Raw genomic sequence first — 24,252 nt, forward strand, 5'->3', positions numbered from 1 at the left:
ATTTCTTATACTTTCAAAACTGACTTTCAAGAAATCGAAGTATGTGATGAATTTGAATTACAGGATTTTAATACTTATGATTTACTCTTTACCTTCTTCTAAATAGTTGCGGACTTTTTCTTTTAATGAGGTGAAGGCAGATAAGGATGATGACTGACCACATGCAGACAAAACCTGCATATAAGAAACTGTTTTTACTTACCTTCTGTTGATTCAACTGTGTGGCTAGAGTTTTACTATTTTCAGGCTGGTTTTCCTGAATCTTCCTTTGGGTAGTTTCAACTTGCTGAATCCAATCATCTAAAGGATGGTAAGTATCTCTGTAGTACTTCAGTGATTTGCCAATGCCTTCTAAGTCCCGTAACCTTAGAGAATAAAAACAAGAGAGTCACAGTTTCCAACAGTATCCATTAAGAGGAAAGACGAGATGACTGTACTGCAAGGCACTCACTGTAACAACAGCGATAAGTGAAAGAATTCTAGGCTTAAGCTCCCTGAGGCCCAAGGGCACTCCATACTGGCTGAAGTTGCATATAAATACTCTGCTCCTGGATTTGTGCAATTTAGTGATACTGATTATTCCAGGTCCAAGCCTAACAGACTAGCTAAACATCAGGAAAATTGGAAATTTGACCGTAATTATGATCTATCAGCATGCCTTAAATACCCAAAGCTTGTATCAAATGGCAATTCACTTTTGAAATAATGACAACGTAATTCAACAGAGGGTCCAATGCAGACTCAGAGAGTACTTCCTGGAACTGTGATTAAATGAAAATATCTGTTTCTGTAATTTTAAAACCTCTACATTAAATCTACATAATGTGTACTTGATAGAGATTTAATAACATATATTTGAACATAATTTTACTTGCTAAGAATGGCACTATATTAGAAAAGCACTTTATTTGCATTAAAATAAACATTAAAATGAATAAGATGAGCACAAAAAATCCCGTTTCCTTTTGCTTTTCTATTTGGGTCACTGGATGAATGATTTCAACCCTCTTGTATCCTCAATTAAAATGAACATCAGGTCATTTCAATTGTTCTCACACTTCTTAGGTCTAGTACAGATTGCTCTAAACAGCCCTGTGAAACACATGATCCATGCTCTTACTAAATCTAGGTTAGTTAAATATTTTAAGTTGGTTACAATTTTCCTCAGAAAAGGCAAATAGACTTACTATACAAATGTCAGACTACATCAACAGTTTGAACAACACAGAGTTGAAAAATAATTATTTTAAAATTTACTGTTTTGCTATAGGTATATATAAGGTAAATATATATATATATATATATATATATATATATATATATATACTGTATATGGGAGTTTTTATAAAACCTAGTAAGTTTAGATTTTACCTAGAATACAAGGATAAACATTAACAACTCTCTGCTGAAACTGAACAAAAAAGGATACTAACCTGTTGTCAATCTGAACATGAATATTTTGCCACCTTTCAACTAATTGATCTGCTTTTTCTTTGTGCCAGTCAAAATCAAGGTCCCGTTCTTTATATGTTTTAAACATCTCATCACTGATGGCTTTAGCTTTCTGCAACTCATCCTCTAATGCATGGAATACCTCTCTCTTTTCATCTACTTCAGATCTCCATTGCTAAAATACATTAATTGGTGAATGTTATAAAATGCGTCAACCACTCACTATGTAAACACATATTTACATTTATTTACCTGATTTTACAATTTATTTACAAATAACTGATATAAAATCAGATAAAGGAAAGACTATCTTTCATATACGAAAACAATATATTGGGCTAAACCATATGAAACTGTCAACTTTTGACTGCACTTTGATCTTAAAAAAACAATTTTATAAAGTTGAGCCTAATAGAATTTTCATATCAATAAAACAAAATATATTCATGAGCAAGTTTGCTACCTCAGTAAGTCTTTTTAATTGCCTATTTCTTAAACATCTACTAATCCCATTGTTTGAAAATGAATACATGCATTAAAAATCAATGAGATAATTTCTCAACTTTGCAGTAATTCCATACTTAATGCTTTATATGTAGAAATGTTAATACAGATGAGTACAACTACCAGACTTTTTCCTTTCCTGAATTAACTCCACTACTTACTTCCTTGATGTCTTAAAATAACCACCTCGTTCAGTGAGAGAATCCATTAAAAGAAACTTTCAGTTTCAGCTCCTTTTGCTGACATGAATTAATTATAAAAAGCTACTATCTACAAAGAGATGCAGATTTCAAATGAGGAGAACTCTCCGAAAAATGACTTATTTACACTAAGCTATGGCTACATAGAGATATGAAATGAAACGGATATAAATGTATTCAAATTAAGATATTTGCTAGTTCATGTCTAAAGATCTAGGTGTTAGAGAAATACTTCTAGACTATGATCTGAGCAAATGCTGCTGCTGTAAGGGAGGGACATACCTTTAAAGTACTTATCAGATTCTCGATATTATTCTTATCGGCTATAACTGCTTCTTCTTCACACAGTTTAGTTTCATAGAGTTTTACAAGGGCTTCTGCTGCCTGAGTGTTTTTTAACACCAAATTAACAGTTTTCAGTCTAAAAAAGAGAATGCAACAATAGTTTCCTATTAGTTTAACTGTTTATCTTCCAGTAATACAGTCCTGACGCACATCACTAAGCATGATATAGCCCTTTCTTGGTTTGGAACACAGACACATTTACTCCCAGATTAACATTTAGCTAAGTCTCTTCTTAATGGAGGGCGAGTGCTCTAATCCACACCCTGCCCAGCAGATTCTGCAAGAGATTCAGGGTACGGTGGTCTTCTTTCAACCCTTTTTTAGACCAATCCACCAGGCTACAACAGCTGAGGGATTGACACCACAGGCAAAATGTGGAAAGATCATACATATGCCCTAATCTCTGACACCCATTTCCTTTCAACATGAAGCATAATAACTCCAGAGATAATATTATTAATACAAAAAAGGGAAAAACACGTTCATTTTTATGAATGTTTTTAAATGAACAGCATATCTATATTTATATGTACATATGAATATGACAGTTGCATGAAGCAAATTTATACTACGACAGAGGTAGCATACTTCTCTATGTAAGTAGAAGACATAGAATAGACTTGGTTCATGTTCTGAATGACCACACCGAGCTCAGATCGTAAGGTGGGAACTGATGCAGAGGCTGCAGCTTGACTGAAAAATTCTTCACATTTATTTGTGATTGTTCCCAAATCATCTTTAAGTCGCTCCAATTCTTTCTTTAGTTTCTATAAAGTAAAGAATAAATATAGGTATTAGGCTATAGTTCCAGATGGGGTATCCTTCTTAAAACAGTTTTAAAAAACCAATCTATATTATAATTGCTGACTTAAAAAGCTATATATTCTTTACTTTCTGTTTATCAAGAAGCTAAGCCATAGCATTCCAGTTTTATAATCAGTAATACTTTTACTGCCCATGTCCTCGGGCACAAACATGTAACTTAGTGCTTCTGCATTCAGTTGATGATCAACAAACATACCCGCTTTCACTGTGAGAAACCTCAAGAGTCTCCATCACAGTGGGTGAAAGGGTGCACGTTTCTGCATTTACTTGAGTAAAAGGCAGAACTGAATTATGTATGTATTGAATTATGTATGTATTTCATATAAGGTATACCTTATACCTTATGTGCAATATAAGGTATACCTTATATGCAAAATTGCAATATCAGGTAAGGTATACCTTACCTGATATTGCAATTTTGTATGTATTATGTATGTATTATGAATGTATGAATTATGTATGTATTTATTGCTTATCATGAACTACATGTAGTTCATGTAGCTCATGTAGTTCATGATAAGCAATAAATACATAACCAGAACTCACAAAGGGACCACTAGGCAAAGCTGAGCACATGAGAAGTCACTGGAGTTAACAATGAAGGTCACTGAGACAGTCATTTATCTTCAATTAATTCTGTTCCAACCCATTTACAAATCTCACCTCCTGCTCCGTGATTCTGAACACGCTTTCATGCAAATCATCTCTTTCCAGTGGAGTGCGGATCTGTCTAATCAACCGATCTTCACAACTCTCTAACCGAAGTCTAATGTTTCGAACCTCAGAGATGTAGAGATTATACACGGATTCCTCTTGCTCCTCTGTCAAAGTAAATAGAATGTTGAGAAAACACTATGTTTTCTGTCTTCTGGACGTTGTTCTGGACAAACTAAGGTTACCTGTCATCACCACAATCCCATGCTAAGGACATGAAATTTAATAAAGTTGACCTTACAATTTATGAACATTTAATAAAACTTCCTAATACTATTCTAAGTGTCAATTTCTGATTTATGATGTCCAAGGAGAGTAATATATTATGCTGTTATATGTTCACAAAAATTTGAATTACATTAGCTGCAGATTAATCTTTAAAATTTAAAAAAATGCTTAGAAATGAAATGTAAAGAATTTGTTAATATTTAAGAGTTTTTTAAATAGATTACTAATGAAATTTTTATTTCTGAATAATATCAAAGGAGTCCAGAAGAAACTATATTTAACAAAAGTTAACTAGACAAAATCTTCTCCTTTAACTTAACCTCTGTAAAAAATCCAGGTTTGGTCATGGGAAATCTCTGTACCTTCCTCTCAATTTTGCTGTGAATCTCAAACTGCTCTAAAAAATCAAGTGTTTAAAAAAAAAAAAAAACCTCCCAGGTTTGGTACATGGAAAAATAACTGAATCTTTTCAAAAACTAAAGGATTATTCTGAACATTACATTGCAAAACAGTAATATTAAAAAGGAGATGTGTTGAGAATTCACAGCTTGTCACATAATATTTAGTTGGCATCTTTTTATTAATTGATCATTTAGAAATAAACGAACCCCTCCTTGCAGCTTCCTACCTCACAAGTGCTTCTAATGTTCCAGCACCCATCATAGGCGGATAACATAACACACCAAAGACTGATTCTCACTGAGCAGAAAAGAACCTAGACTAAACACCTATGGGGGAAAAAACACAAGGATTCTCATGCTTTACCTCTTTCTGCTGATTTAAGAAGTTCCTGATAATACTGTTTACATACATTAACTTCCTTCTCCAGTTGTGTTATATCTGAGCCCGAAAATATTTGAGATTCCTGGCTATCTTCCAGGAAATCTTCAAAACGAGATTGTAGGTTACTGAGAACTTGCTGATGTTCACCAGGTAACATCGTCTTTATCTAAAGAAGATCAAGGATCCATGTAAGCAAGTGATCATAGTACTAAGAACTAAATGTAAATGGGAAAGATCCTAAGTTAGAGTCTTCTGGTGTATGTTAGTTTGTATTAGTAGTCATATATAGAAGAACGATTTGAAATTATTTTTATTAACAATTTCAAGTTTTAATAGATAAGGAAAAATGAGACTATAAAACACCAAAAAATGAAATCAAACTATATCCATCCCTGTAAGTCCAAACACTACATCCTATCTCCCTACCAAAATGTAATAAGCACTGAATTAAATATGGGATATCCAGATTCCCCCATTCTTGGAAAGTGCCTTATATATGGCAGGTATATAACAAATATTTATTAAATGGATAAATATTAGCATGGATCTGCTGGACTCCATCCTATTCTGGAACAAATACAAACTGCACCCACAGAGTGCCCCACATTCTTGGACAGATTAGGCTGATGTGTTGATTCATACTTACTGAGGCCACATTGCTAGCTCGAATTCTGTCAATTTCATTGATGAGATAATGCCAGGACACTACACTCTTCATGTTTATGTGAGACTCGTGCCAAAGAGTCAGGACACTCTGATACTGTTGCTCAATTCTGAAATACATGAAAAAAGCAAACAAACCAAACACTTGATTAAGCCTTTTCACTCCCTCTGAAAACATGCTATAATTTTTCTTCCTGTTTGTAAACTACTCCAAGTTTACTAGTTCCAGATTCTTCTGATCCTATGGGCCTTGACAAAGTACTGATTGTTTCTTTAACCTTCAGCAAGCCTCCAAACTCAGCTCTATGTGTTTAGCAAATGCATACAAACCTGTTGGCAAAGTCAACGGCTTCTTTGTTTGGTGGAGGAACTGTGAAGCACACGGAGGGGACCATAGCCTCATTCCCAGTAGGGCTAATGACCTTCCATTTAGCACGATGAGAGTTGTTGGCCAAAACACACTCATCGTCTTTGTAAATGGTTATCTGGTTTTAAATGGAGAAAAGAATAACCAAATGAGATCACTGTTGACAAACCCTTTACCGTACCCAATCTTGGGATTTTGTTTTGTTTTGTTTTTTTGAAGTAGAAAACTTTACCACTGGTCAGCAATAGGACTTCATTTTTAAAAAGCTAAGAATAATGACAGAAACTGGTTTATTTCTAGAATACCTCAATTTGTCTGTAGTCACAGATAGCTTTGATCGGAATAGAAGTTTTGAGTGGACAGTCGGGATTCCTTGGCTTCAGCTGAATTATTGTTTTTGCTCTCCCCATCAGGCTTGCTACTGTGCTTTTATACTGCAAAAGTTCTTCTTTCTCTTCCTAAGAAATAAAAAAGACAGATTTTAAAAAGTAAAAGACTTCTCTCTTCTTTTAGGGCTTAACACAAATAAAATTTCATCATAAAATTCTTCCCTGACAACCTAGCTGGTCTATACATTCAATTCCCCTCCTCCCTCTCTTGGATTTCTTTTCCCTTGTTCTGTTTGGATGGTTTTTTCCCTCACTAGCATTTATCACTATATTACATATTTCACTAATTTATATTTATGGTCTGCTCCCCCTTTAGCATTTAAGCACCAGTAAGGTAGGGATTCTTGTCTGTCTTCCTCACTGCTCTACTTCCGGTACTTAAAACAGTGTCTAGGATATAAAAGCGCTTACAGTTATTTGTGAAGTGAATGACTAAACTCAGACACACACACACACCCCACTGTCAAAATATTTAAAATATTGAGGCAATCACATAAAAAAACACTTTTGTGGTACTTGGTACCAAAAAAATACTAAAACTGCTTTTTTGATTGAATGAGATGGAAATATCAGGAGTACCCAAAAAACACAAAGTTCTGCACACATATAAGTATAAAGAAATACTAATCTAATCCTGTTATACACAGCTGATGAAATGCATGGGTTTCTGTACTAGTACCATTGACTCCTGAACAAGGTCTTCCAGCTTGTGAATGCTGCTTGATCGATCACAGCTGTACTTCCGCTGAATGGCGTCCTTTAGATTCCTTAAGTAATCAGAAGCTTCTTTGGCATCATTGAAAAACTGTAAGAAGAGGAAAACTGGCAGTTAGTGTATATCAAATGCCAGTAAAGCAGAGAGTTGTCCAGTTGGAGTACCAGAGTCCTGTGTAGCCCTCATGAGAGAAAAGAGAATAAAATCACAAGACCATGTAATAGTCACATCACTCCTTTACCTAAACAGCTCTTGAATCTGGGTGAGTATCAGTAAACACTAAGTATCTAAATTTTATATCTATATTGTGTTTTGGCCCTATAATATTTTGGGAGAAGTTCTATTTTACTTAAGGGTCCAAATAATTTTTAAGCAGGAGAGAAATTCCAACAATTTTTTAAAACTTCTAAAAATTAAAAAAAAAGAGCTCTCTCTAATGAAATATCTCTTTATAAAAGACATTTATAGGGGTGGCTGGGTAGTTCAGTGGGTTTAAAGCTCTGCCGGCTCAGATCATGATCCCAGGGTCCTGGGATTGAGCCCTGCATCGGGCTTTCTGCTCAGCAGGCAGCCTGCTCCCTCCTCTCTCTCTGCTTGCCTCACTGCCTACTTGTGATCTCTGTCAAATAAATAAATAAACTCTTAAAAAAAAAAAAAGACATTTATAAAATCAAGATTTTCTGACATTTTTAAAGGTTTTGAAAGGATTTCCCCCTGAAAAGATGGCTTCAATTGATCCTATAGTACCTATGTCCCATACATGCTACAAAGAAAAATACTTCAGTTTATTTCCCCCACACGTTACATACATGTCCTTAATAAACAGGAAGGCACTTTCTGTAAATAGACCAAAATCACAATACCATCAGCAGATGTTGTGATTCTGTTCGTATACCTCGAAATATGCAGTGTTCTCCTTTACATGCTGCTCCACACACTGGCACAGCTGTAAGATCCAGCTCCACTGCGTCTGCATGGCTGCTCGGTATGCCTTCAGGATGAAACACAGCCACTGTAACCAGCTGAAGAGTGATGACGTACATACACAGCAAAGCTTTTAAAGGCTTAAAAACTCTGCTATCTGAACAGATGATGAGATTATTCTAACAGTAAGATGTGAAAATTAGGGTAGCAAAGTGCCCCTTCTATGTAAGAGTTCTTACTTGCACAAAGCCAGTCCTAAAAATTTAAATATAAATTAAAAATTTAAAAAAATGTAAAAATTCAGACCAAAATAAACGGTTCTGTAGTTTTCTCTTTGTTTTGTTTTTAAAACTAGAAATAAAACTAGAAATTCTTGGGGAGAGGAGGGGTAACTGAGATGTCTTTTGCGAGGGGCAGGTCTGGGGACAGTGGAGAAGACAGGATGCAATTCCTTATCACTGTAATTTTGGAATTGTAATTCTCATAGTACTAAGAATTTTTATTTAAAATATTTTTACTTGAATTTTTAATACAATGTAAATCTCTCACGAGAGCAAAATATAACAGAAAGAACATCTACTTCCTAAAGAAAACAGAAGACACGCTTTTATATTTAAGATGCAATTCACGGACTTCCAGAAGAGGGAGCTCTAGATGCTTTAATGACTATCTTAAGTAAGCCTGTCATTCTTCCCCTTTTGGAAAATCTCATTCACGTGGAGCTACGTTCAAGCAGGCTTTTGGAATGGAATATACAATGCAGCACTGGAAACCTGGCAACATATCACAGCCATATTACCTTGGCCTCAAATTAAGCTACTTCCAGCAAATTGGCTATAAAAGACATATCATTGTGTGTTGTTAGATTATTAGTTTCTTTTTTCATAACATATGAAATAGTGTAGATAATTAACTAAATATTATCTACGTACCCACAAGACACTGAATAGGGCAATGGAATAGTAAAGATGACTCAGGCTTAATTTTATTCCTTAAGAAACTTTTAGTTAATTAGATTAACATCTCTACATAAAAGTAATCAGGTTCACATTCACATTACCCAGTCCCATTAAAATACTTAGCCTATAATCATATTCCCTAATAGTTTTCATCTCCACCTTGAAGAAGACTCTATTTTTAGTTTCTCATCATACAAAAGTATATACACCCTTCAGTATTCTAATTTGCTTTCCCTACTGTTCCCCCTACTCTTCTGTCTTTAACTTCCCATATGGCATTTCATGGGCATGCAAGATTGTGGCTATATATGAAGAAGGTCAAATATAACATTCCCAAAACTTTCTGTGGAGGTCTAGAATTTCAGTCATCTTTTGTACTATGGCAGTGAACAAAGATTATCAGATGCCTCTGCTTGAAGCAGCTCACATTGTAAGCACAGCCCCATTTGTTCCCTCTGGCAATCTACCATGAGTTTAACATTCCTCTCGCTCCTATATAACCCCCTCTACATTTAGAAAGTCACTCACTCTACCTAGTATATAATAGGACTAAAAATTAAATAGACCACCACTACCACATGGGAGACTTGGTAAATCCCACTCCAGTTCTCCACTTCTGGATTTGAAATGTGTCCGCTACGCCATAAGGCTTTGCCAGGTTGTTGTTTCAATATACCTCACAAAACCAGCCATGAATAAAATTTTTAAGTAATAATAACAAATATTTCCTGGGAACACATGTACCAAGAATTGTAGTAAGTAAGAGTACACTATTTGTCCCGTTCTTCACACACAGCTCTATGGGTTAGAAGGACTGCCCCATTTTGGACAGGTGAGGGAGGCAAGAAGGATACATCAGTTGCACAATATCACAGTCAGGAATAAAATAAAGTTTTTTTAAGTCAAGAGCCTTCATATTTACTGTAATAGATCTCTTTAGCCATGGGAGTTAGCAAAGGTACCTTTAGTGGAAGAGATTTGTGGGTGACACACTTAGAGAAAGCGATAGTTAAAGGCAAGAATCATGATGATTTGTCAGAAACGTGATTTTTGAGCCATGCTGTAATAAAAGTTTATTTGTATTTTTCAATTTATCAGCAATAAAAGAATCTGAAGAGTAATCATCAAATGTCAATATTCAACCATGACTGTTATACTTTCTGACTTACCTCAATGGTCAGTCGGGCTGGGTGATTTTCCAAAAGTAGCTGCTCTGCAATCTCCTGAACTGATTTAATATTTTCTTCCTTTTGATCCAATTCTCTCATTAATTCCTAATGTAAGAAAGAATGAAGAAGCAAGGTTAGAAAAAAGACCTAAACCTGAGATACAACTTTCATTCAATGACAAAGACGATACTTACAGCGTGGTAATCTTTTTTCCGAGCTATGTTGGTATTTCTTTCGCTCCAGTCATAAGCAACTTCCTCTTCTTCTTTTTCATTCAGCCAAATAAGTTCATTAGTTGCACGAGTTACAAAATTATGGAGTGTATCAAGGTGCCGTTCCTGATTCCGGGATGTATTCTTTGTAAGAAAAATCATTGTAAGAATCATGTTTTAACCAAAAGGAGTTAAGGGTAATTCTTAGTAAAAGTAAAAAAATGAAGTTTAAAAAACAAAAAACAAAAAGCCTTACCAAGAGTTTTGCATACTGACTCTCTAATCGGTGTAACTTTTCAGCGTAAGTTAGTTTCAGAGGTGCCGTCATTTGAATCTATAATATGGGATAAAAAGACATCGAGTTTAGGGATCTCAAGGAATTCTGACTTATACTCACTGCATCTATTATTTTGTCACAGGATCTTTATTTAAAAAGAGCAAAACAAAAGCAAGCTAAAATGAAATATATACAGATTTTAAATTCATATACCTCACTGATTTTAGCTTCTTTAAGGCTAGATTCAAATTCTTCAATAGCTCGGTGAACATTTTTATGATTTTCTAAATGGCTTTCAACACTTGGCAAATCCGATCCCCACTCAGTGCGGTCCAGCTGCACCTTTAAACAGAAAGATGCTAGAGTTAGAAAACAAACTGGCAGCAGTAAAGACTGAAGCTTTCGGGTAGAATAAACATTCTTTTACCTGCATCTCATCAACCCAATTCAAAAGATCCTGAACAAATTTCATGTTGACTTCCTCTTCTGTTAAATTCTGATCCAGCAAAGATGACTTTAGAAGGGGCTTTCGGATCTGCATCAACTTCAGAGTTTGCAATGAATTGGATTCTACTCCTGAACTGAAACTTGGAACTAATCCCCCTGATGGGAAACCAGGTGTATAAGCCGGAGTGACAGATGGAGTCAGGCGGGAAGTCAGACCTGATGACAGGCCTGATGTCACACTAGAAGGGGTCAGGGAGGGTGTTAAACCCTGGGTCAGCCCTGAGTTCAGACTGGGGTTTAAGGTCTGTGCAAATCCTGAGTTTAAACTTTGAGTAATTCCTGATATCATGAGTTTCGTCTGTTCCATTGTCAGCATGCGTCCTTTGCTGTACACAGAGGAACATTCATTCCTTAAGGCCATAATTTCATCACGCAGTTTTGCCACCCTGAAAAGAAAAATCAAAAGGGATAAACTATAATAAAAAATGCATTTTCACAAAGAGTGAACACTAATGCCAACTATGGACATTAGTTAGTTAATAGTAATGTACCAATATTGACTCAATTTTTTTTTTTAAAGATTTTGACAGACAGAGATCAGAAGCAGGCAGAGAGGGGTGCCTGGGTGGCTCAGTGGGTTAAAGCCTCTTCCTTCGGCTCAGGTCATGATCCCAGGGTCCTGGGATCGAGGCCCGCATCAGGCTCTCTGCTCAACAGGGAGCCTGCTTCCTCCTCTCTCTCTGCCTGCCTCTCTGCTTATTTGTGATCTCTGTCAAATAAATACATAAAATATTAAAAAAAATTAAAAGTAGGCAGAGAGGCAGACAGAGAAAGAGAGAGAGAGAGGAGGTAGCAGGCTCCCTGCAGGGAACCCAATGTGGGGCTCGATCCAGGACCCTGGGATCATGACCTGAGCCAAAAGTAGAGGCTTTAACCCACTGAGCCACCCAGGCACCCCAATATTGGCTCAATTTTTAACAAATGGATCACACTAATGCAAGATGGTTGATAATTGGGGAGGGAGGTAAAAAGGGGCATATGGGAAACCCGTATTTTCCTATCAATTTTTCTGTAAACCTGAACTATTCAAAAAAACAGTCTACTAAAAAAAATCACTATAATCATATTAATAAAATTTTGCATTACAATTTTTTTCACTGAACTTTGTGCTGTAAGCACTTTCCATATTATCACAAAGTCTTTATAACTATCACTTATAATGTACATAATTATTATACTATAATGAACATAATTACTATACTTTATAACTATCATTTATAATGAACATAATTACTACACAATTCTATTGCTTGACATGTAGGATATTTCCAAATTTTGTTATTATAAAATATCTCTGACATGGACAAACCTTTTTTTCTATATTTATTCATATGTTTACTATATTTAAAATTATTATAAATTCCTAAATGTGAAATTACTAGATCAAAGCATCATTTAGAATTTTTGCTTTATATATACCTGATATATATATTTATAATATATATAGTCTACAACCTGAGAAGGTTCCATTTCTACCTTCAAACCCACTTCTCTAAGATAGAGAATTTCATACATACAATTTGTTCCAACATTTTGTTATAAACATTTTCAGAATAGGATAAACAGAAAACTTAAAAGTTGAGTTATAAAGGATACTTTCTTCATATTTTCCCTTTTTCAAATGTCATAACAAATATTTTAACATGAAGTATGTTAGTTACTAGTGTTCAATATTGTATGTACAATAAAATATTGTTCCTATTACTTTTGAAGAATACCTAATTAACATATCAAAATATATCAGAATTAAGGTGACACACATTTTCAACTAAAAAGAGCCTAAAAAATATATTTCATAAAACTGCCACAGTCTACATTCCCATTGCAAGTGTCCATGAAGCAATTCCACAGAAGGATAGAGCACAAATAAGCAGGAATCTTACTTACCTCTGTACCAACTGATCTGCCTGGTAGTATTTTCCATCAATGAGAATCTGTACATCAATTACATGCTGGCGTAAAAGGTTCTCACATTCAAGTATATACCCGGCAATTTCTGCTTCATTCTGAAACTGCACCCCTGATTCTAATCTTTTAGAATCCTGTGTTTTAAAAGAACTCGACATTAATTCCATGAAACAAGTTTCAAAAGTAGCCTCAAATATAAAACTCAAAATACTGTAATGAAAAAACTACTTGGGTCCTTTCTGTTTTCCCTTTTGGTTCAAAAATAGGTTTTCTCTTTGCACACCGTTCCGCAAGAGAGCAAACAGTGATTGCAATCTTTAAAAACCTTCAAGATTCAGCAGAAGACAATAGAAAGAATCGACCACCAAAAGGCACACAGAAGTTTTAGTTCACCCAAAGGTACAACCCCTCCATCACAATCCCAATGGCTCCTAAAATTAACTTACAGACTGGAGAGCATTTCGGGCAAGTATCAGTTTGTCTTCACAGATGACACTGTCCCTTTGAACTCGGTTGGCAATCTGCTGCAACATTTCCAACCTAAAAGAAGAGACAGAATAAAGCAAAGTCTCTCCCTTTGAAGTCACAGAGTTTACCACCCCTGAAAAAAACGTCTCCCTGCCAAAAGACAAAACAATCCTACAATAAGGATTCGATACCTGTGTCCATTGAGGGACTCATTGCCGAAGGTAATGCAGGAGTTGATTAGTGTTGGACCACAATTAACCGAGAGAAAGTTTTCATTTGAATCCAGACTGGTCCGGGTGCTAGTAGTGTTACTAAACACGGAATCACTGCTTCGGTAGCTGTAACTACTACTGTGCATTTTTAGTCCTGAAATGATGTTCCTTCTCTGACCATTCCAAGCAGACGAAAAAGCAGGTCTGCTGAAAGCTCTACTTCTAACGGTGAAAAGCGGCAGCTAAATGTCACTGCCGTAACGGCTCCTTAAATATGCTCCAACCGGCATATTTAACACGCAGCAAATAATATGCTGGTAACTATTCAAAAGAATCTTGCCGAAAGGCATGCGTTTGCTAGCTGAGGTTTGCCTTTTGTAGCCCGCATTAAAACTCTACAAGTACGGACAAGGCAGGCTGATCAGGGCGTCACTGGAAAAGATTTGCCAAATATTTTCATCAAGAGTCATCCCATCACAGCCACCTAAAAAACAACTCAGATGCCTCCCTGAAGCCCAGGTACAATTAGTAAAGGCTATTCAGGCAATACCAATCATCAGCTTAAAAACATAGCCTGACTTTTGTAAAGAGCCCGGTCTGTCCCAACTAACACAAGGTACTGGTACTCAGAAGCATCTATAAACAAATGAGTTTGATGTGAAAGAAAGGGCATTTCCATTTTTTTTTTTAAGATTTTTATTTATTTATTTGAGAGAGAGACAGTGAGAGAGAGCATGAGAGGCGGGAAGGTCAGAGGGAGAAGCAGACTTCCCATGGAGCTGGGAGCCTGATGCGGGACTCGATCCTGGGACTCCGGGACCATGACCTGAGCCAAAGGCGGTTGCTTAACCAACTGAGCCACCCAGGCGCCCCGGGCATTTCCATTTTAACTGCCATGTCATTTATCAGGTTAAGTTAACTGGAAAAGTGACCTTTCTTTGTATGATATGTTCTCAGGAATGTTACCGCTAATCTTTTTTTTTTTTTTAAGATTTTTTATTTATTTATTTGACAGACAGAGATCACAAGTAGGCAGAGAGGCAGGCAGAGAGAGAGGAAGAGAAGCAGGCTCCCCACTGAGCAGAGAGCCTGACGTGGGCCTCGATCCCAAGACCCTAGGATCATGACCTGAGCCAAAGGCAGAGGCTTTAACCCACTGAGCCACCCAGGCGCCCTGTTACCTCTAATCTTACTATAGTCATTCTAATTTTTTTTTTTTTTTTTTTTTGGTAACAAGAGGAATTGCAGTTTATTAAAATTTCATCTCTGCTTAACTAGAATGTACTAATGATAGAATAGAGTTAGTTTCAGTCAGGGTTAGATAGTCCAGAAGGAAATCAAGGGTCCTCTGACTGGCAACATGAGAAGGACCAACGTCCTTGCAGTCACTTTACATTCTTAAAAGCCAATGTGTTAAGTAGACTATCAATGCAATGCTCGCAAATTCAACTTGTCTGTGCTTGTTTTTCCTTTCGATAGATTATTACCATGGCAAAAGAACATTGGTTCTTTCTCATTTATCTTTTACACATTCCCATGCCACATAGTTATTATTTGCAATTAATCATTAATGCCAAAACACTTGTTGCATCAAGAAAAATGAAGGCCTTTATCCAACCAAGTTCGTAGAACATTTTTGTACTCCCAATACTACAAAGCCAAACTGTTGCTTCTCCACTCTAAAGGTGGGTATTTTTCTTTTTAGATAGCGAGAATGGGGAAATTTGGGAATATCGTGTTAGTAAATAGAGAAGTGTCAAATAATAACAGCAGGACTAGGATTTAGTAAGCAATTATTATGTGCCAGGAAATAAAGTAATCATTTTACATGTATGACTTCTTCTCATATTCAACTACCAAATGTGGTAGGTACAATTTTTCAGCCTGTTTATAAATGAGGAAACTGAGGTTTGGGGAGGTCAATGAACTTGCCTAAGAATACATGACTAGCAAGTTGAGCTAAAAATCTTATTCAGGATTCACTAGCTCCTGGACCTTGAACTCTTGACCACTGCATTAAAATCCAGTTACTATTCTGACAACTAAAAATCTACTCACTATCCTTTCTCAGACATACTTTTCCATTACTTCCGATAATTAGCTTAGTGTATCATTTTAATTACCCAAAATTTTCTCCTCCATAAAAGGTCCATCCTAGGTATTTCAAGCTTATTCTGGATCTAGATCCAGTTATGGAGATAGAATCTTACACTGTAACAGGAATGTAATCAGTAATGTCATAAATAACTGACAAGTTAAGACTTGCTCTTGTATTTTCAATGCATTATTTCCTATTTCAACAGTGTGGAAAGTCATGTGTAGAACACAAAGAACATGAGTGTACTAAGTGCCTCTCTGTGTCCCAGGCAGTGCACTGAACACTGGCAACACGAAAGACAGCAAAAACAAGTCCATCTCCACATTCTCAGAACTCATAACTGTGAACAGGCAGCCCTTAACTAAATGATCACAGAAATAAATCAAAATCACAATTGAGATATGAAAGAACAATACATGTAAATAGGACATGTAAAAAAAAAAGAACAATACATGTAAACCTAAATAGGAGAGTTAGAGCCAAGACATCTGAATGAGCCTGGGAGATCACAGGAAGTTTCTTGGCGAAGTAACATTGGAGCCGGGATATGAGATTGATCAGGAGTGAAGACAGACAGTGAGGATGAAGACTTCCCTGCCAAAGGAACAGATGGTGCAAAGATCCTGTGTATGGAGGAGGGCGGGACCTTGGCACATTGGGCTCCTGAGAGGCAGTCAGTGTGGCTACACCACTGAGAGCAAGGACGGTGTCAAGTGAGGCGGCAAAAGAGCCACACCTGACCGCACAGGCTTTCTTTTGGGAGGCCCAGAAGCTCATGAGGAACAGAGACCACAGTTCCCTTCCCAAGTGCCAAAGTCAGGCTGTGAGGTAAGTACTATAATGGAGACAAATCCATTCAACAAATGTCTCCTCATGTCTAAGCAGTGCTTTCCCGGGCAACCAGGTATAGTGGGAGAGAGAATGATAAGAGTTAGTGATGATTTCATGCAATAAAGGCATCTGTAGAAGTGAGAATTTGAGCCAACATTTCCCGAGTGTTTTCTAGATGCCATTTCACTGCCCTCTAAGGGGAGACAGACTAGAGTCTTGTTCTCATTGTCCCAAGGAAAAAGGGTCGTAACAAAAATACAGCAAGAAACAAAATAAGTTAACTGCTAACTACATATCAGCTTCTGGATCCAGGCCCTATATTCTCAGTATGGGAAATTCTCACAAGTAATTTAGATTATTAGATGAGACTTCACACATCAACCCAGTCTATCAGGTCCCTAATTAAACATTATTTCAGTCATTACTCCTCAAACCTCTTGGAAGAGTTTCAGGATAAAAAAATGAAGAATCAGAAAGACTAAGTGACTTATCCAGCATCACACAGCCAAGGACATGAAAAATATAAATGATAGTCCTAGGTCTGCCTGGCTCCAAAACTGAAGTTCCTTCCAAGAGAACAAAAAGTCACCTCCCCACGCCCAACCTCATACCCACAGCAGAAAACACCTCCAGCCTACCTTTCTACTTCTGGGCGAAGGGCCTTCTCCCTCTCAAGCATGGCAATAATGAGTTTCCCCCACTCTTTCTCAATGTCATTTGGATGATAACCTTGCAGTAGTTTGATACGTCCAAATTCTATCCAAATCTTGAGAAAACAAAAAAAAAATTTTAAATGAAGAAAGGATATTAAAAAAATACTAAAAATAAAGATTGTGCCTGACAATACAACAGAAACTTCTGCTTACCTCTAATAACTTATATAGGCGTTTGATTTTTGATTTTTCTGTCTCCTTTGGTGGAATTTCTGTTTCTTTAAACTGTAAATACTGATTATAAAGTGCCTAAAATGAAAGGAAAAATATAAATGAAGGCCCAAACTTCAAAGACCTATTTTCATTACCGCATAACATTACCACTTCAAATGATATTTACCATGTCTTATGCATTCAGGGGAATTCCTTTATAAAACTGACATTCAAGGACAATACCAATTCCCAGTTAATCAGTGACTAGCATCAGTATGCAAGATTTGACAAGGGTGTAATTACTGACGTGAACCGTGAATCAACATATGCCATGAGGGGATCTGGATAATAATAAACTGTGGCAGTGTTTAGCAGGGCTCTACTAAACATCTCTCTTCATACAAACAAGAAAACATAGACTTTAAAAGATGCTCTTTCCAAATGCTGCACTTTTAGCTTTTAGTTTTTGGAAAAATTATCTAATGCAATTCCTATAAAGGAAAAAGCTATTCTCTTTTGTATCATAGATCTATCCTTGAAAATAGAACTCTATCACACAGAATTCTCACCACATAGCTAAGCCTTGGTTTCAATGTCCCACTAGCCAAGCTAAACAGATCTTTTAATAAACAAATACAGATGTTATTGGCTGCTGTTATTGTTATAGAAGTTTCAATCATATAATTAAATTATCTGGTTTATAGAAACTATTTGAAAATCTCCTAAATACAACTTATTATATTAAAAAGGACATTTGTAAAAATTATGTAGATAAAACTTATCCACATTTAATAAGCATGCTCTAATTATTTCATTTTAATTCATGCTATTTAAAAAAAAAATTCCCCCCCCAAAAAAATTCCCTGTCAAACCTCAGACAGCTACATTTATGAAGGATTCCCATCAATGTTTCATTGGCTAATGAAATTATTGGCATTTCCTATGACATTTTCTTCCGTGTGTTATGTGCTATCCTAGGCACTAGCAAGTAATCTGTGTAGTCCTCAAAATTCTTCCAAATCCTTAAGAATCTGCATTCATCAGAAGCCAGTACAAATTTACCCAAGTGTCTTGACAATAGGAATCCATCTGGAAGTAAGCTGAACTTGAAATCTAAAAATTGCTTTGAACTCAAAATGCAATGTTTTGGGAAGTCCATTAGAAAATAAGTTCATGATGCCATTATGTGCTACACACCATGCATGGTGGCTGGCGTGAGAGAAGGAGGAAATGTTTCTGGCCCTGGAAAGGTTTGCATCCACATAAGGGAGACATCACACAAACAACTTTAGAACACTTAAAAATCATCACAGCAACACATGCCAAGTCGTTTCGTGCCAAGGACCAACTCCCCATGGCAGTGTGAATAAAAACTGTCCCACAGATGCTTTGTACTGATGCGTGAACACAACGAATCTCTTCCACAGGACGCGCCCTGGATTATTACAGATTTTGCAATTCTAGTTTGATTTAAAAAAAAAAAAAGCCTATGATTTAAGGAATTAGACTTTGTTGTTAATATTCACATTATCAGTTTCTTGAAATAAAGCAGACTACTTTGTTATTAAAAGTCCAAATATATAAAATGAGACAATATTCTTCAGTAAGTGTACATGTCTATAATTCTTTAATATTTCTATCATGTCTTTGCATCAAAGAGGTGGACCTGTTTTTAGGCAGTAGCAAATGTTTTTATTAAACGATTTCATTTATACTGGAAGTCACATTCATACTTTTACTCCATGGTGAAATAGAGTTTATATCTCTTGCTACACAAAATGAAGCCTCTGAAGCAGTTTTTAACAGGGTTCAACCACAGGCACATTCCCAACCACTGTTAAACTTGTCCCAGCTTCCCAGAGACCCCCCTGCCACAGCTGTCTATCTGGTTAGGCTCCAGCCCTCCCCATGCAGCAAGCACACTTTGGCAATGTCAGTTTCAGGGTCTCTCAAATTGTATCTTATCACTCTCAACAATTCAAAGCTAAGGGACTATAAATCTCTAAGATGTTGCTGTTATTAAATTTTGATTATTAACATTTACCTCTGTTTCTCTGAGTAGGAGATGAATAAATTTAAAAATTGCTTATTTACTAGTGGCTTGCCAAGGGCAATTTTTCTTGAACTCCTGGAATTATTGAATTATGATAACATTATTTAGAAGTTTAATAATCAGGGCACCTGGGTGCCTCAGTTGGTTAAGCATCTGACTCCTGATTTTGGCTCAGGTTATGATGTCAGGGTCATTGGATCGAGCCCCACATCCAACTGCATGCTTAGCGCAGTCTGCTTAAAATTTTCTCTTTCCCTCTGCACCCCCTTCCCACTCACATGCTCTCTCTCCCTCTAAAAGAAAATAAATAAAATAAAGCAAAATAAAAATATATTTTTTTAAAGTTTAAAAATCGACTCAATCCTTTGTAACTTCTACAGTGACACAGACCTTTAGTTCCACAGGATTATTAGGAAATGTTCTCTCAGACATTGTGGTGACATGGTGTCTAATCCACTGAATGAGGTAGTTCACCATATTCTGGTATTCAATCCATTTGACTTCAACATCCTAAAACAATAAAATGACAGAAAAGATCCATATCTGCAGATAATAACAGTCATATCTAACACAACTTAGTCAAAGGTCATTCTGTGAATTTCTGTGTCTTTCAGCAGAACAGTCAGAACCAGCTCAACGTCTTCTCACTCTCTACCCAGTCCCACATAAACAGCTTGAAAAAACATGCACGCAAACATTTGACAATGAAGAGTAGCCTAATGAGTGCTACTTCTGATCCAGAGATAGTGGCTGTCTGGGGCACTGTGTGAAAAAGGCTTCTGAGGCTGCATTCAAATGCAGCAGGGAAGAACACTGTGATCATTTTGGGGTGTTTTCTGGGCACCCAGAAAGAGGGAGTAATAGCGTGAACAAGCCAGGTTAGCTGCCATTGTGTAGATCTAAATCCACTGTCTATCTGAAACCCAAAGATCTATATAGAATGTAGGAAAGTAGGTAGGAATGAAAACTATAGGAAATGTATATGATAGGATTACTCATTAAACAAACTTTAAAAATAGAGTAAACTGGAAGGCTGTCACCTGCTATGTTCAATTAAGTATCTGATGAGTGTTTATTATGTTCAAAGCATTGTGCTAAGTGTTACAGTAAGAATTTAATACTTTAAGAAATAATACCTTTTACCAAAGAGTCACTGTCTAAATGGGGAGGCAAGAGAGTTGTAATATAAACAGCTAATCAAAATGAAAAGCAGTATTTAATTAAGTGTTGAAATACCTGAAAGAGGTAATACACACTAAGGGTTGAGATAATAATTGGGTAAGCATAGATGTGCCTCAAAAAGGTCACCAAAGGATTCTCAGGAAAGGTAGTCCTTGAGCAGTTCTGCAACAACCACTAAGTAATTCTTTGGTGGGCAGGGGGTGGGGTGGAGGAGGGAGGATAAAACATAGGGAGTCCCGAGTGAGTCACAAGTCACAACTCTGAACTAGATAGAAATGCCCGGACTACAAGCAGTCTGTGTTGAAAGACTAAAGCTAAAAAAGTAGGTAAGCAAATTAATATATACAGAATTTTTTTTAAAGACTTTATTTATTTGAGAGAGAGAGAAAGAAAGAGATCACGAGCAGGGGCAGGCAGAGGGAGAAGCAGGCTCTCTCTGAGCAGGGAGCCCGATGCAGAACTCAACCCCAGGCCCCTGGGATCATGACCTGAACTGAAAGCAGAGGCTTAGCTGACTGCGCCACCCAGACGTCCCAGCATACGCAGAATTTTAAATGTCGGAAGGACTAGACTGGATTTCACCTTACAAGTCAATATGTAATCAATGAAAATTTCCAAGCTAAAGACAAAAGGTTTTAGGAAGATCAATTTGATGACAATGTGCAGTACTGCTGGGAATGGGATGAGATGGAGATGGAAAGTATCAAAGAGCTGTAGTCCTAGTCCAAGTGTGAAGGGGTAAGAGTTAGGAACAGGGTGAAGGGAATGAGAAGGCAAGACAAGAAACGGCTGCAAGAAACCCTCTCAAGCAACATTTGACACTGACTTGTTGGCAGACATCACAGCAGGGGATGAGCATGGAGCAGGTTACTCAGGGATCAGGAGAGGATAAAGCCCTGAGAGGAAGAACAAAATGAAGAGAATGGAAATAATTCTAGAAACAAGAGCACACAGAGGTGAGAAAGAGACTGAAATGAGAGCTCACCAAGATGAATTCCAGAATCTTCAAAGTAAAATAGAAAAATAAAAAAGAAGAAGAAGAAGAAGAAATCTGAGAGAAGAGGAGAAGCCCAGGGTAAAGGGGTTCATCCTCAAATTCATAACCCTGCAGGGTTTCCTGTTCTCTTCCAGAAACGCCTAAGTACATGTTCATAAAACCACTACAACACGCATGGTTGAACTGAATCACACAAATCTTTGGGAAACAGTGGGCAAATGAGGAGCCCGAAACCCCCTATACTGGACACCCCACCCTGCTTACTAAGTAGCTCTGGTAGTTTGGCAAAGTCAAATAACCTTCCTCTAAATATCGTCTTTAAATCGGAGAAAGAATTCCTAGCCAAGTTATTTCATGAGATGATGAGAGTCAATAACATTGAAAGTGATTTCAGAAGTTGAGAAATTCTACAGACACAGAACGATTATCAAACACTGCCAATGTAAAACAGCAGCAGGTTAAAAATGAAAAACTCCAAAATTCGGTGGTTTAGAGCTTTCATTAATAAATGAAAAGAATATGTATGGCCTACTTTATTTATGACAAAGAACAAATTTTTTTTGAGTTATGCTTTAATTAAAATGGTGGAATAGTGTCATGAAAATGCAGACAGGGCTGGCTTATTAAATAGCATCTTAACTCAAATTCTTTAAAGAATATTTGATATTGGAGTACCTGGGTAGCTCAGTTGGTGAAGTGTCTGCCTTTGGCTCAATTCATAATCCCAAGCGCCTGGGACTGAGTCCCATGTGGGGCTCCCTGCTCAGAACGGAGCCTGCTTCTCCCTCTGCCCCTCCCCCTGCTTGTGCTCCCTCCCTCTCTTTCTCTCTCAAATAAATAAACAAAATCTTTTTTTAAAAAAAGAATACTTGATATTTAAATACTGTAAAAAGCTTTATCAAAGAATTCAGTCAACTGGTCATTACTGAATTAGCAGCTTCTAGGATGGAAAAACCAATACTCACATTTGCACCAATACCTTCGCCACCTTCAGGGACTTTGGGAAATGCATCATAGAGAGATGACACGTAAGTTATTACTGATTTTTCATCAGGTGAGGAGACATCAACATCTATAAGCAGCAACATAAAATTATTTCAAATGTTGATAGATTCCTTTTAATCAGACTCTCATGTCAATCTATACCTAGTTAGGACAACAGCTCACCTTCAGGATCCAGAAGTCTTATAACACCAATTTTTTCTGCTACATAAAAAGCGTGCTCTAAATTTGCAAGGTTGCTTTGAACAGCAACAGTATTCATGTCTATCAGGTCCGGCCTAGGAAAAAATTCACCATAATTAATTAAGTTTTCTCACATGCGAATTCAACATTACACTTACATGTTGACCTATTTACATAACAGTTCCGCAAATACTAATATTAAGCCTGGGTTGAAATACAGAGACTTTCACCAAGTATTTAACATTGCTGACTTCTCTCAGAAACTCGTGGATGCCAAAACCAAGTACAGGGAGGAAACTGTAAAAATTAGAATGTGTATGATTTTTTACAAAGTCTATGAACTCCTCCTCATCAAATATATATGAGTATCTGTCCCCTTCAACCTATGTAAGCTCCATTATTCCCACAGCATCCTTCCAATCCAACTAGAATCCTATGTTTCTCCCCAAACACGAAGGTTTATGCTTTAGTTCAATGCCACATTAGTGGCATCCACCATCCAATGGACAGGATGCCCTTTCCTGTCACTGTTGTCCTCTCACTATTCACTCATCTTTAGAAGCAGAGATCAAGCTCCACCTCCTTCATGAAGCCCTCACTAATCTTCTCCAACCTCATTTTTCTTTCTGTTCCTTGAATTCCTTACACTCCTGGGCCTATGCTCATCAATTTGACATTTAGAAGAACCACATACTTCCCTGCCCTATTAATTCACTGTTTAATGTGCATGCATATCTTGCTTTTCACCTCTCAGTCAGCAAGAACTACGTAATAATAAACTTTCATATTTTATCCTTCTGCTGAGACAGAGTGGTACAGAATTAGCAAACAGTATATATCTATAGATAAATTGGTAAGCAGGTTAGTTAATTCTGAGTCATAAATGAAAGACTAAAATAAGCACTAGTTTGTATTTTCCCAAGATTGCATATGAGCATGCCTGTGTACACGCATGTGTGCATACACACACACACATTCTCATATGCCAGACTTCAACTCTTCCTAATTTGTGAGACTCCCGTGATACTCTAAACTATGGGGATACTTTAAAGCTAGCTCTGTTTATATACAAGATTGGAAAAGACTTCCCGAGTACTCCTTGTAGAGAAAGAGGCAAAGCAGTTGGTTGGAAAATTAACACAATGCCAAAAGCCAGTCAGAAAACATTCCTCTCAAAGACAAAGCATTAAAAGAATGCAAAAACAGATGTAGAAATTGT

General features: G+C 36.8%; 1 protein-coding gene across 24 annotated transcripts in view; it reads right to left on the bottom strand.

Moving 5' to 3' along the window:
• DST (dystonin) overlaps window positions 1-24,252 on the bottom strand; it is a 469,784-nt gene that overhangs the window by 153,812 nt on the left and 291,720 nt on the right. For 22 of the 24 annotated variants that reach the window (XM_059178308.1, XM_059178298.1, XM_059178319.1 and 19 more), the window contains 23 exons: window positions 23,016-23,128; window positions 22,814-22,920; window positions 20,060-20,179; window positions 17,617-17,712; window positions 17,389-17,516; window positions 13,588-13,681; window positions 13,121-13,275; window positions 11,154-11,619; window positions 10,940-11,068; window positions 10,706-10,783; window positions 10,432-10,593; window positions 10,238-10,342; window positions 8,081-8,176; window positions 7,150-7,275; window positions 6,387-6,539; window positions 6,045-6,199; window positions 5,698-5,824; window positions 5,034-5,217; window positions 3,990-4,147; window positions 3,090-3,268; window positions 2,439-2,577; window positions 1,434-1,627; window positions 203-365 (listed from right to left, as the gene is read on the bottom strand). In XM_059178308.1, coding sequence (XP_059034291.1) covers window positions 203-365; window positions 1,434-1,627; window positions 2,439-2,577; window positions 3,090-3,268; window positions 3,990-4,147; window positions 5,034-5,217; window positions 5,698-5,824; window positions 6,045-6,199; window positions 6,387-6,539; window positions 7,150-7,275; window positions 8,081-8,176; window positions 10,238-10,342; window positions 10,432-10,593; window positions 10,706-10,783; window positions 10,940-11,068; window positions 11,154-11,619; window positions 13,121-13,275; window positions 13,588-13,681; window positions 17,389-17,516; window positions 17,617-17,712; window positions 20,060-20,179; window positions 22,814-22,920; window positions 23,016-23,128 — 3,427 coding nt within the window. Of the gene's footprint in view, window positions 1-202; window positions 366-1,433; window positions 1,628-2,438; window positions 2,578-3,089; window positions 3,269-3,989; window positions 4,148-5,033; window positions 5,218-5,697; window positions 5,825-6,044; window positions 6,200-6,386; window positions 6,540-7,149; window positions 7,276-8,080; window positions 8,177-10,237; window positions 10,343-10,431; window positions 10,594-10,705; window positions 10,784-10,939; window positions 11,069-11,153; window positions 11,620-13,120; window positions 13,276-13,587; window positions 13,682-13,800; window positions 17,349-17,388; window positions 17,517-17,616; window positions 17,713-20,059; window positions 20,180-22,813; window positions 22,921-23,015; window positions 23,129-24,252 lie in introns of those variants that run through there. The other 2 variants (XM_059178317.1, XM_059178318.1) reach the window with 2 other exon arrangements.

Source organism: Mustela lutreola, chromosome 6 (assembly GCF_030435805.1).
Source record: "Mustela lutreola isolate mMusLut2 chromosome 6, mMusLut2.pri, whole genome shotgun sequence".
NCBI lineage: Eukaryota > Metazoa > Chordata > Mammalia > Carnivora > Mustelidae > Mustela > Mustela lutreola.